The following is a 12,500-nucleotide window of genomic DNA, read 5'->3' on the forward strand; positions in this document are numbered from 1 at the left end:
AACGGTATTTAATAGATTTTTCCTTTTTCTGCTTGTCAAAATTGCTCTCAATGGGTCAAGTGCCAGTGAGAGTGGGGGAGTAAAAAAGGGAGTGAGTGAAAAAAAAGAGTGTTTAACGGCCTGAACACACTTTTGATTGTGCAGAGGGAGCAGCAGATAATTGATCTGTGAAAAGTGGAAGCTACTGCTGGCTCACTTGTTCCAATGCTTAATTGCATGCCTTCTCTGAGCCCCTATGAAACAGTGATCATTAAAAAATGGTTTCTTTTCCAGTCAAAATCACTGGATGACGCAGAATCAGTCATAAAAGGCTGGATTTTATTGGCCGACTTTATATGATAAGTTTCCCGGACCTGCATGGACATGCTGCAGGTTTGCCAGGCACTGAAAAGCCCTTGTCGCATGCTTTCATAGTTTCACATTTAAAACATACATGTCAGTTGATTTAAAAACTTTCACAGTCTTCTGTCACTGGGGAGAAACCCAAATATTTTCAAAGAACAAAAAACGGATGCACTGTAGATGAATAGGCTCTTGTACAATTTCAGTCAGGGCTTATTCACCATGCTTCCTTCATCTTTCTACAATTCACAATCTGCAGTTTCCCAGCTTCACCTAAAACTGTTTAGAAATGAGTATTCCTAAAGAGAAATAAAACATATAAATTGTTGTTTTAATTCAACTTATTAATGATGCATATCTGTTGCTTTAAAACACAACCCACAAACTTTCATTGTGACCTAATAAACTTTCAACACTAACAAGCACATTTTCTAAATGTCATGTTGTAGCTCCAGCTAAATTGTGGGAAGCGGTGGCAGGCTTGGCAGCAGCTAGATGGAGGCTAGCAGAGAGAGAAAGCTTGATTGAAACCACTCCTGCTGTAATTTTGGGCCTAGTTAGCCCTCTGATTGCCAGTCCCTGTGTTTAGATAGTAAAACTGCAGTGGTGCTTTGACTAAAGACACCAGGATCTGTCCACAGAGGAAAAGAAGGAGACACACATAGACGAGCTGAGGCTAACACACACACACACACACACACACACACACACACACACACACACACACACACACAAAACACACACACACACACACACACACACACACACACACACACACACACACACACACACACACACACACACACACACAAAGTACATACTGGGTCTTGAATCTTTATTCCTTTTTGGTACTGAATACATGTGCTTGTTACACCTAGAAGTTTGAAGCTTCTTAAGTGAAATAAAATGAATTAAATGAAAATTCCGCAAATTAAGATATTGAATATTTTATTTTAATTTGGTATTACATCTGACATGCATGCACATTTTCAAATGTTCACTGTCCACAAACAATTCTCACATTTAGAGAAACTTTTTTTTTAGTATGCACATTCACACACACACACACACACACACACACACACACACACACACACACACACACACACACACACACACACACACACACAAATACACATTTGAATTGCTCAACATAATTTTCACTTATATGATTGTGCGTGCGCTCCTTGAGCGCATGCACAATCGTCAATCTCTGGAAGTGACAATAATGCTAGGTGACGAGGCTCAGTGATAGACACTGTGATTATTTGTAAGATGAGTACTGTCAGAAAGCAGAGAGCTGAGAACTTTCCTATCAACGACTTGTCTAACCCTAAACTCTCTTCTGAACGTCTGTCTGGCTCTTCTCGCACAGCCTCTGGAAAATCAGTAAAATCTTGTAGATGAAGTCCTTTAGATGGATAGGTATACTTTTTTTGAGAACCCAGAAACTCTCTCTTTGCACACATTGTGGTTTTCTAACAGTTTAGAGGTTTTGAGATTGAAGTGCTTTAAAAAAAAAAAGTAAGGTCCAGAAGTCAGTGGATGCGAAGCTTCTGCTTAGAATGGAGACATGTCTTAGCCTTTGAATATGAAGTTTAATATCCTCTGGGTCAAACCTAATAAAGTACTGTATACGTTGTATCATCTTCTTCTGACTGCCTAATAACCCTTGTCTCTGTCTCTGTGTTTTGTCTCACAGATGACAGTGAGCCGGTGGACAGCATGTACGACACAGAGGCCGACCTCCCGGGTTTAGCGGCCATAGGGGGTGCCGACAGCCCAGAAGATGACGCAGAAGATGGCGTCATCAACATGTCCCCCCTGCCCTCACCCACTCCTTCACATCCAAACAACAACCACCACCACCTGCTGCACCCCCACATCTACGCCAGCCACCACCACCACCACCACCACATTCACAACAACAGCAACAGCAGCAGCAATGACCAGGACTTCACCACACCCAAGGAGGGCTCGCCGTACGAGGCGCCTGTCTACATTCCTGATGACATTCCCATTCCCGGCGACTTGGAGCTGCGGGAGTCCTCTGTGCCCGGAGCCGGCCTGGGCGTTTGGGCCAAGACCGGCATCGGTGCTGGGGAGAGGTTCGGTCTGCACAGCACGCTGCATCACGACACCACGGGCAAAGACGGCTCCTTCGGATGGGAGGTAGGAACCAGCCAGGCTTCTTTACACTTTGTTTTGGGTTACATTCAATTGTATTACATTTATCACACTTTTGTCCAATGCGACTTACAGTACAATAAGCCCAATAAACCCTAAGGACAAAAAAGCATAACAGCAAGAATCCTGCAAGTACATACCCCCAAAAAAATCCCAAACATTTTTAAGTGCTACATACAGACATTAGACATGTTTTAAGGTCCCCTATTATACTGTTTTTCATCAATATATTATAGGTCTAAGATATATACAAAACATGCCTCTGAAGTGTTTGGCTTGAAATACCAAACATATCACCCATTGTAGCATCCCATAAACCCCTCTGTTTCAGCCCTGTTTCACAAGTGCTGATTCTCTGTCTGTTACTTTAGATGAAAATAAGGAGCCACTCCCCTCTGCAAGATATTTGGTTAAAAAGAACACAATGGTGCTCTAGGAGGAGATTTAGGTGATATGGTGGGGGGGCGGGGGGTTACCATGGTTGGTTATTGGCTAATGGTTACACAATCCAAAAAATCGTTATGACGTCATGAAGTGGCCAAAATCTGATCAGCTCATTTTCAGACAGGTTTTTAGATAAATGGATCAGGACAAAAAGTGAGTGAATCTTTTTTCCTGAAACGTTCAGAATGTCTTTACACAGAGGGGACACATGAACGACATGAAAAAGTGGATTTTGCATAATAGGTGACCTATACATTGAATTGTTATTGATTGTATTGGCCAAGGTGCAGTTGAAAGGTGGGTATTCAGCTTGTGTAGACTTCCTGCTGTCAAATGAAGAGCTCGTTCCATCAAATATTTTTTACAACATAGCACTTTGATTACTGTCATGGCTTGTGACACAAATGCACATTAAAATATGAGATGAACACTGAAGATGGTAAGTGAGTGACCAAGCCACTCTTCATTCATCCATATTTCCAGCCATCAGTCTGTATCCACCGCTCATCTCGTCATCAGCAAAGATGCCCGTTCCATTTGCATCCCCTTGTGTGATTGGACCTCATCTTTTGATCCTGCACACACACACAGACATACACACGTACAAAACACACTGAATTCCAGCAGCACAGCGATGTCAGATGGAAAAATCTGGCTGATTAGTGGAGGTATCAGCTTTTCTGGGCGTCGGTCCGAGCGAGCACACTCATTTGGTCACGCCACCCGATATGGAAATGGAAGAAGCATGGCCTGATGCGGTGGTGGCATATTGTACTATTAATTTTCATTTCAACATGACATTAGAGGATATTGAAGTTGCTTCAGTAAGCTCATTAGGAGAAAAAACTCCCGATCCCAGTCTCTCTCACTCTGTCTCCCCCTTTCTCTTCTTTCTCATGTGCCCAATCAGAGATGAAATATACTGGCCTGCTTTTCATTTCACTGACTCCTTGACTATTTACTGTTTTGGGGGCTGGTCATTTACATCTTCTGATATTACATTTGTTTATAACAAGGAATAGAGATGTTGACAAGGCCATGTTGGAAAGCGGGCATGCTGTGCTTGAATTAGACACCAGCAGTTCATGTACACAGTATTCAAGTTTGTACAATTTGAGAAGGGACCAACAGGTAATGCAATGATTTTCTGGAAATTATGCATTTGGAAGACATAACAAAATTGAGACATTCTTAGCAAATATGTCAATGTTATTATGTTAGACAACATGAAGTGATGCGATACATGAATTAACTTGTGGAAGTAGAGCAAACTTCATGGGTAAAAACACTCTCACTCTCTCAAGAATGTCTGCTGCTGATCTGTGAAATAAACCTTCAGACAGACCGAGTAGAACTACTATCAAAGGAGCATAATTAACTATTATTTAAATGCAGAACAACCTTGTGTTTGTCAATAAGTTAAACATGCAGAATTGGGTTAGAATATATTGTATGAGTTTAAAATTAAATGTTTATTTACAGTTGATAATTGCAGTGCATCTGGCATACGTTTTCACAGTTTTGTGGAGAAATAAAAAGTATACAGGCTGTAATTATTGTGGTATATATTCTAGTTATTATATCCTTGGAAGAGCTCATAAAGTAAAGCTATTAATCCCTCATTGAAAAGATTTTATAAAAACCCCTAATAGGTTCAGTGTGAGGACTCCTGGTGTTTTACACCAAACCTTCATTTATTCGTTTCACCCTGTTTTCTTCCAACAGTTGTAGAAGCATGCACGCGATTAAAGCACACAGGCACACGCTATATGGCTGTGTGCCAGGCTGCACATTTTCCTTTTTAAAGTTCATATTATGGCTAGCCATTCGGGGTGCAAAGGGCAGCCTTCCAAAAGCTACACTCTCCCTGTAGCTCTCATGTTTTCTCTCAGTTTTCCTCCTCCTTCCTCTTTTCTCCCCAGACACCCCGACTAATGCATATTCATCAGCTAAGCTCTAGCTCTCTGGCTTGAAGGAAAAAAGGCCACCTTCAGCTCTAAAGAGATACATTCACACAGACAAATACTTGCTTATACTGTACACACCACCCTTAAAGAGGAGGGACTTGCCATATTGTTGCACTTTTAAGATGTTTTTTGGCTGCTTTACGAGTTTGAAGTTTAATAAACAACCTGGTAAAGTACACTACAGAATGTACATGGACACAGTCCAGATTCTACCACATTTTGGTCACATTTTGGAAACCTTTGGAAGCATTTTTTATTTGATTGTGATAGATCTCTTTCAGTTGCTGTTAGCCTGAGGTCATTCTAGTTACCCTGAAAGGTACATTCCCTTGTCTCTACCTCTAAACATGTCAAAAGGGGGACATTGATCCGTCTTTTTTTCCTCCAACTCCTTAATGGTCTTTGGAGGACTCACTCTTGGTTAGGCTCTATTATTTTTTTAAGATATCCTGTCTGGTTTGGGGCTGGAAGGCTTCTGGGGCTCTCCTCTCCCAGACTCTTATCACAGATAGTCATAACAGTCAGCCTGTTGATAGTCATCAACAGACTCCCCTAGGAGTCCCGTACACCCCCTTTCACCTTCTACCCCTCAACTCATCTACTGCCTCTGGTCTTAGACAAATAGACAGGCGAGGGAGCGACAGAAGTATGTCTGAGTGAAGAAAGATGTTGAAAGAAACCAGAGAGAAACAAGTATTAATGGGGATGGATAGAGCAGGAAAAGAGGGTGCAAAACACATATTTCACACAGTGTTATGTTAGAAACGCTGGAGGAGTCGTATGCTCTTCATGGAAATTCTGTGAATGTGTGTTTTACACCAGTCCCCTGCCAAAACAGGGGGATGTGTTATGAGAGATAATAAGTGAAGTCATGTGAAATCTCTGCGGTGTGAAGGTGATCATATCATACCAAGGCCTCTTACAAGACAAATTGGATTAAGTGCTGAGTTCAGTTATCAGAGTGATTAGTGTATCTCTGCTTCCTGTTTATTATAAATAGTTCTATACTGTATTGCCAATGCTATGTGAAAACCTTTTCATTTCAAAATGCTCCTCAAACATAAAGAGCCTTGATTTATTCTTGAGGACCAGACCACATCATTTGAAGTTGATCGAATCATCTTGAAATCCGAGGACTATAATGTAACGTTGCCCTATAATCCTTGTTTGCAGTTACAGAGTGCAGGTTTCTGATCAACAGTGATATGTGCCATCTGCAGTATTATACTCCTCTCCAAAACAAGGTTAATTACAATGACTGCATTTGTGTGGATTTTTTACTACTGCAATAACTCATCATCTCGGCTTTGCGAGCACCGCGGTCTACCAATTAAGCCAAAACAGCTCCAACAATCACATGGCGGACGTTGTAGTGCTTTTTGGATCTCTGAGTGGAACTGTGGATTGGCGGGGAGAAACGAAGAGAGCGATAGAAAGAGAGAGTGAAAGAGTAGCGGTAAGGGAAAGAAGAAAGAGGAAGGCAGAGAGGAAGCCTACTATTGTCTGTCCCGGGGCGCTTGGGACTGGAAGAGGTGTTAACTCAGACTCATTTCAGCGAGACGGACAGCTCAATCTAAGAGCTGCTTTGCTGCGGGCAATGGCCATTCTCTTCTGCCTCAGACTCCCTCTCTGGGCCAGCACAGAGTCATCCATTTAAAAACCATTATGCTCTCCCTTTTGCACAACATGATAGAACGCCGGGGCCTCAGGTCTCCCGTATGTGTGTGTGTCTCTCTGGTTGTGTGTGTGCAGAGCTGCCAACCCCTCAGGATAGGAAGGCCTGAGCAAGCGGAGTGAGGCAAGGCCCTCAGAGAGTCATGTGTGGGGATCTGCTGTCAGACTGACTGCTGCTATTATCTGGCCGGTAGATTGGCCTGACTTCCCTATTGATAGAGACATGTCACCATACAATGGCTAGAGGTCTCTCACTGACTGGCATTGAATGGACTCACTGATCTAACTCCCTCGGGTGTTCAGATGGCAGGGGAGAGGGCAACACATCTGCGGAAGTGTTCTGTGGAAACAGCTCATGGTAATAAGAGCAGATTTACAGCTTGTATCTATGTGCAGCATCAAATCTTTCCCACAGTAACGACATTGATCTCAATCTTCTTAGGAATAACGAGATAAAATAAAGTCAGTTATATCCATCTCCAGAACGTACGTCAAGCAAACAAACGGTTTGAACGAGCCGTCTCTAAGATATATTAATGGTGTTTACTCTCACTTGTCCTTACCTGTGACCACTGGGTGTGTCCTCACACCTCTGAATCATGGCTTTTGAAACTCCTGCAGCACACATTAGCTTTGTCTTCTCTCACTATCTTTAGTTTTTCCTTGTTTGTTTGTTATCTCATACAGTTCTAGCTTTTAAGTTCAACACACTCCAAGAGCTGCATCACAACCTTCACCAACTTTGAAACATTTTAGTACAAGTCATTTACGTGTCCAATTGGAAGAGTTACCGGTGGTTACATTTTTTATTTCAAAAATTAAAATGTATGAAATATAAACGTTACACAGCATTATACCTTCAGGGTATATTCTGAGGCATGAAAAGGAGGATATGAAAAATGAAACATTGAGCATTTTGATTTTGTGGATGTGCATTGACGTAGACTCATTGGATGAGGTCAACGTAAATGCTTTCACACACAAAACCAATGAATCATAGTCCATGTCAGCCCTGCAGCCATATTTGTCTCTTTGCAGCAGCGGACCTTGGGCTGACTTTGTTGCCAGGCAAACTTCGTTTTCTCTGTCCCCCATTCTTTTTCTATTTACTTTTTGTGGGGTGTTTTTCCCTATCAGTATCATTCACCCAGTGATTTATGGAAAGAGCCGAAAAAGTATGCTAGCTCTTCTGTTTGCCCAGTTATTGACTTAATGATAGGCTAAGACGTCTGGCGGGCACTCTCATGCCGCCAAGGTCCTACGTGACAGATACCCATCCGGCCATGGCATCATGCATCTCCATCACCCTCTGTCAGGCACTCAATCTCCGCCTTCACAGCTCGCTTTTCTCGTGACGCTGTGCTTCTTTTGTTCTCAACCTAATCGCTGAACTTTGCTTATGTCCTTGTATCCAAACTTTAGAAGAAGTCCTGGCACACCCTGACACTTATCTGTCCTGACCCACCTCTTGACTCCTTAAGTGTTTGCTTGCCTTTTGTGTTCTCCCTGAATAGGGCGGATGGCCAAGTTATTAAGATATCCCTATAGGGCATTCAAGGTGCAGCTTGCAACTTGTCTGATCTGTTTGACTTCTACAGAAAGGTGTTCTTTATCTTGATGTTTGGTCCTTAAGGTGACTGGTACCGATCTGATAGGGCAGAGACACCCTGGGACTGCCAGGAGACAGTAGTCACAGCAAGTGAATGGATAGTATGAGACTGAGAAAGGGAGTGAGATAAAGAGAGATAAAGTTGTATCCTGTGCGATTTGACTAATGTGCTTTCCAGTGTTCTCACGGTGACAGTCATGTTCTTTCATTCAATTATGAGTGTTGGTTAAGGTCAGAGAAAGTAAGCTTTAACTAACCATAACACAGGAAGCATTAATCCTTCATAATTCATCTGTTCATCATTTATTTTGAGACACGCGGTCCTAACCGAGTTAACTTGGACCCCTACCGTGTCGATTATTGTAAAGTAGTGAAGCCCTTTACTTAAATGGGGTCATTATCATGTCTTTTACTCAAATCAGGACCATGCTCTGATGAGCATGGCCTTGAGCTGAGAGTACTTCTTAAAGCCACTTAACAGGAAAAACAGCAGGCCTTCTCAGTTGTACCTACTCAGATCTAGTTACATTGAAAAGAAGAGGATCATTGTATATTAAAGGGTCAGTTCAACTAGAATGTGCACTAAAAAAAACATACTTTTCCTGTTAGCCTATGAACTGTTAGTTAATGAGTCAATTTTTGTATATTTAACAGTGAGAATGCTGCTGCCCCCCTTAGAGTATACAACGGAAATGCATAGTGAATTATTGCGTGGAAAACACAGAAGGTCTGGACAAAACCACTTTTTCTAAAAGTCAAAACACATGAGCTGTCTACATAATGATAAAATACAAGGGATTAGCACAATAACTTGGTTATTTATTGTGATTTGGGTCCTTAAGGTTTTGCACAAAAATATCTATTATTTAATTTTGTCTTTTATATATCTGTCTGCATTCAGGCGCAAACAACAAGATTTGTTGAGTGCAGTGATAAAAACAATATACTTTAATTGTGAAAATTCTAATTTATATTTTATTTTATTACAGCTAACTATGTTCTTTTAAAGAATTGGTTATATACAATGATGTGTTAAGGTATGTTGGTACTTTGGCACATATGTTTATAGTCCCACATTGTAATGAAAGGGATATCAAACCTGTGGTTTCTAATAACAGCATTGACCAACAGTATGCGGTTTTCTGTCATCATTATTTGACTTTGACAGAAACCCCAAGTTTACACAAGGAGCAAAAACACAGGAGAGAGAGCGTAACACCACATGTCTTGGGCCTGGGTGCTGTAATATCTTCCATTCACATTCATTTTATGTAGGTTTTAAACATGCCATTAGCCAATTTAATCCAATTTACCCAGCTTTCGGAGCACTCCAGTGGAACAAATTCCATCTAATATTAAACATATGGTCGGTGTTGCCCCTAGAAACACGACAGCAGCGCTGGGCTTTTTTAAGAAGCTGTTAAAGACAAGCCTCCTGCATCCCAGTGCAAACCGTTGTCAATTATCTTCAATGAACACGGTAATTGATAACGAGGGAGCAGGGCAGCAAATTAAATGTCAGGTTTGATTAGAAGCCTGATACCTTATCATTTGTTCATAACTCATTACCAACATCTGTTAATTAGTTAATAAATTCATCTGCGGGGCTGGGATGAAAGGTGCGCAGGCTCCTAAGGAAGTACATCGGGCAAAGTCATCCATCTTTGAAGAGAGTGGAACTCGACAAATATTGTCCCTGGGATTTGGGCTGTTATTACTTGGTCATTGGTTTCAGACCTCAGCCACTCCAACCAAGCATTCTCAATGGACCCTCTTGTTTGCCTGAATAACCCCCCCCACAGTCTCCTCACGCATCTCCGCCACAATGCTATCCTTTATTGCAGGAGGTTTCTCTTAGCAGACTTGCTTTAAACATTAATTAAAAAACCCTCACTTTGGCCATCAGTCCTCTGTGGTGAAGCCCAGGTAACGCCTGTCCAACTCCCCCACTCCTCCTCCTCTCTTTCACTGTGTGTCTTGTGAAACGCCATCGTTCGTCGTTGGCCAGATGAATAGTCTCATCAGTTAGGGCCTCAGGGCAGGAGCAGACAATGACACTGCTCTTTGCTACAGTGGAATATGATGACATGTGTCAAATGCTGTTTGCATTGGCAATTAGATGTATGTTATTATGTAGACATACCCTTTTCCGCATTCCCAGCTCTTGCTGCTTGTCTGACATTTATGAATGAGTCATGAAACATGGCTCATCTTTTTAGCTCTGTCATATTCAGTATGATATATTAAAAATGTAAAATGTTATATTTGTTGTGCCTCTCAGCGTATAAATGTTGGCCGTCCAATACCAGACCTTTGTTAGTCACAGATTACTGACGCTTTTCTCTCACTTCTCCTTTCTACCTCACTTTAAATCTCAATCCCTTGTGCTGCTTAACATTTCTGTGACTCAAGCAGGAGGTTGTGACCTATTAATCAGGTTCCCGTGGCTGTTGTGATTGCTCTATTTTCCATAATCAGATACACAACATGGCCTAAAAGCCTTGGCTGTACAAATTCTTATTTCGGTCCGGTCCTGTTGAAATTTGGTTAACTCCTTACAGTTCATGAGCCGTACTGTATACCTCAATCAAGGAGGGAACTGGTTGACAACTTTATTTCGTATAAGGACTACATTTCACCTCAGTGTGTCTTTGTCAGAGGCAAACAAAGAGTATGAAGCCCTCATAAGCAAATAATTGTCTCTAGAAGGAAAGGGGGACTTTCACTGTTTTATAATAAGCAAAAGTTGAAGTAATCTTGAAATTCTCCGTTTTTTACAGGTTAATCTTTGTGTTAACTATGTAGATAAACACAATATTAATATGATGTACGTTCTAGTGTATACTGTAATGTCCAGTACATATGCAAAGGCATATAACCTTCACATTAACTCTTACACATACAGCCAGAAGAACTTAAAGAGACACATGCAGGCGGGAAAAATACATTCTCACATGTTTTTCTTTCCTCCACTCGGTCATTTAGAATAACAGGGTAGAGTGAGAAGCTAAGCACGATGACGACATTAGATCCTAAAACAGTGTTGAATTGTCGAAGTGTTGAACACAGCGGGTTGTCTTTACTTTGGAAAGTCTCCGGAATCGCTCGGTTGATTTTTGCTCATTTTCTCCAGCACTGTCATTTGGAGCAAAACCCAGGGTCTCGTCTGCCTGAGACAACACGCATGTTTTGACAGAGAAAAGAGTTGTTGTTCTTATGTGTCTGTGTGTGTGGGGGGGTGTATCTAGATGAACCCAGAAGCACATGTGGCCCTTCACATAATCCTAAATCTGTCAAATTTCCCAATTGTATACAGGATCTCACTAAGATTTTGGTGTAAAATCTTAATTTAGTATGAGTGCTTGTGTCAGGATGACTAATAACAGTTTACACAGATGTTACCCAGACATTTCATTCATGAGATAGCATTGCCTCATTCCATTCTGTTTGCAATTGTCCAAACACTAGTCACTGGGATCAGTGTAATCGCTGCTGTAAAACATTAGTGAAGTGGTATCCAGTTGATTTTAGATGTCATCCGTCATCATATCTGCGATGGTTGACTAGGATATTCATTTATTACGTTTAAGAATGACTAGGACATTAACAGCATTAAAGTATTTAAAAGTAAATATACCTCATACACTATACTAAATAACTATTTATTCATAGCTTACATGACATATTAAGTAAGTGACGACATTTCACACAGCTTGTTTTACTTTGCAACTACAGCTGTCACCAAGACCTAGGTGTGAAAAAAAATACTATTTATTAATCATACTACTGTGTCATTGCTGCAACCTTAACAAGTTGGTTTGTAGTCAACTACTACAAGACTGACAGCTGCATGAAGTGTTTTTTTTACTATATCTTTCTCTGTACCTGAGAAAGCACATTTAAAGCCACATTTTGTGAAAATACAATTTTCAGTGTCACGAACGTCACTCACAGATCTAGTGAAATGTTGAACAAGCAAACTAATATCAACTCTTATTCTCACTTCATTCTATTCATGGAGAACAATACCCTTACTATTAATCAAGTGTTCAGAAAGAAAGCAAAGTCACTCATTAACTTGAGTTGTACAAATCGGCTTAATGGTCCGGGCTGTGCACTGCAAGCCTCTCGTCATTATTGCGTCATTCTGTGCCATTCTTTTCGGAGAGAGAATTAGCTGATGTTGGTGCAGCTGGTACGTAGCGGTACCCAGCATGCCACCTTGTACCAGGAAGGGTGGATACAAAACATGAAAAATACTAGACTCTTAGGCCTGC

The 12,500-nt window shown here is 41.2% G+C and overlaps 1 protein-coding gene across 9 annotated transcripts in view; it reads left to right on the forward strand.

Moving 5' to 3' along the window:
* Positions 1–12,500, forward strand: part of prdm16 (PR domain containing 16) — a 170,144-nt gene that overhangs the window by 55,076 nt on the left and 102,568 nt on the right. For all 9 annotated transcript variants that reach the window (XM_034209521.1, XM_034209518.1, XM_034209520.1 and 6 more), the window contains exon 2: positions 2,045–2,514. In XM_034209521.1, coding sequence (XP_034065412.1) covers positions 2,045–2,514 — 470 coding nt within the window. The remainder of the gene's footprint in view (positions 1–2,044; positions 2,515–12,500) is intronic.

The sequence above is a fragment of the Gymnodraco acuticeps genome, unplaced genomic scaffold, assembly GCF_902827175.1.
Source record: "Gymnodraco acuticeps unplaced genomic scaffold, fGymAcu1.1, whole genome shotgun sequence".
Classification (NCBI taxonomy): domain Eukaryota; kingdom Metazoa; phylum Chordata; class Actinopteri; order Perciformes; family Bathydraconidae; genus Gymnodraco; species Gymnodraco acuticeps.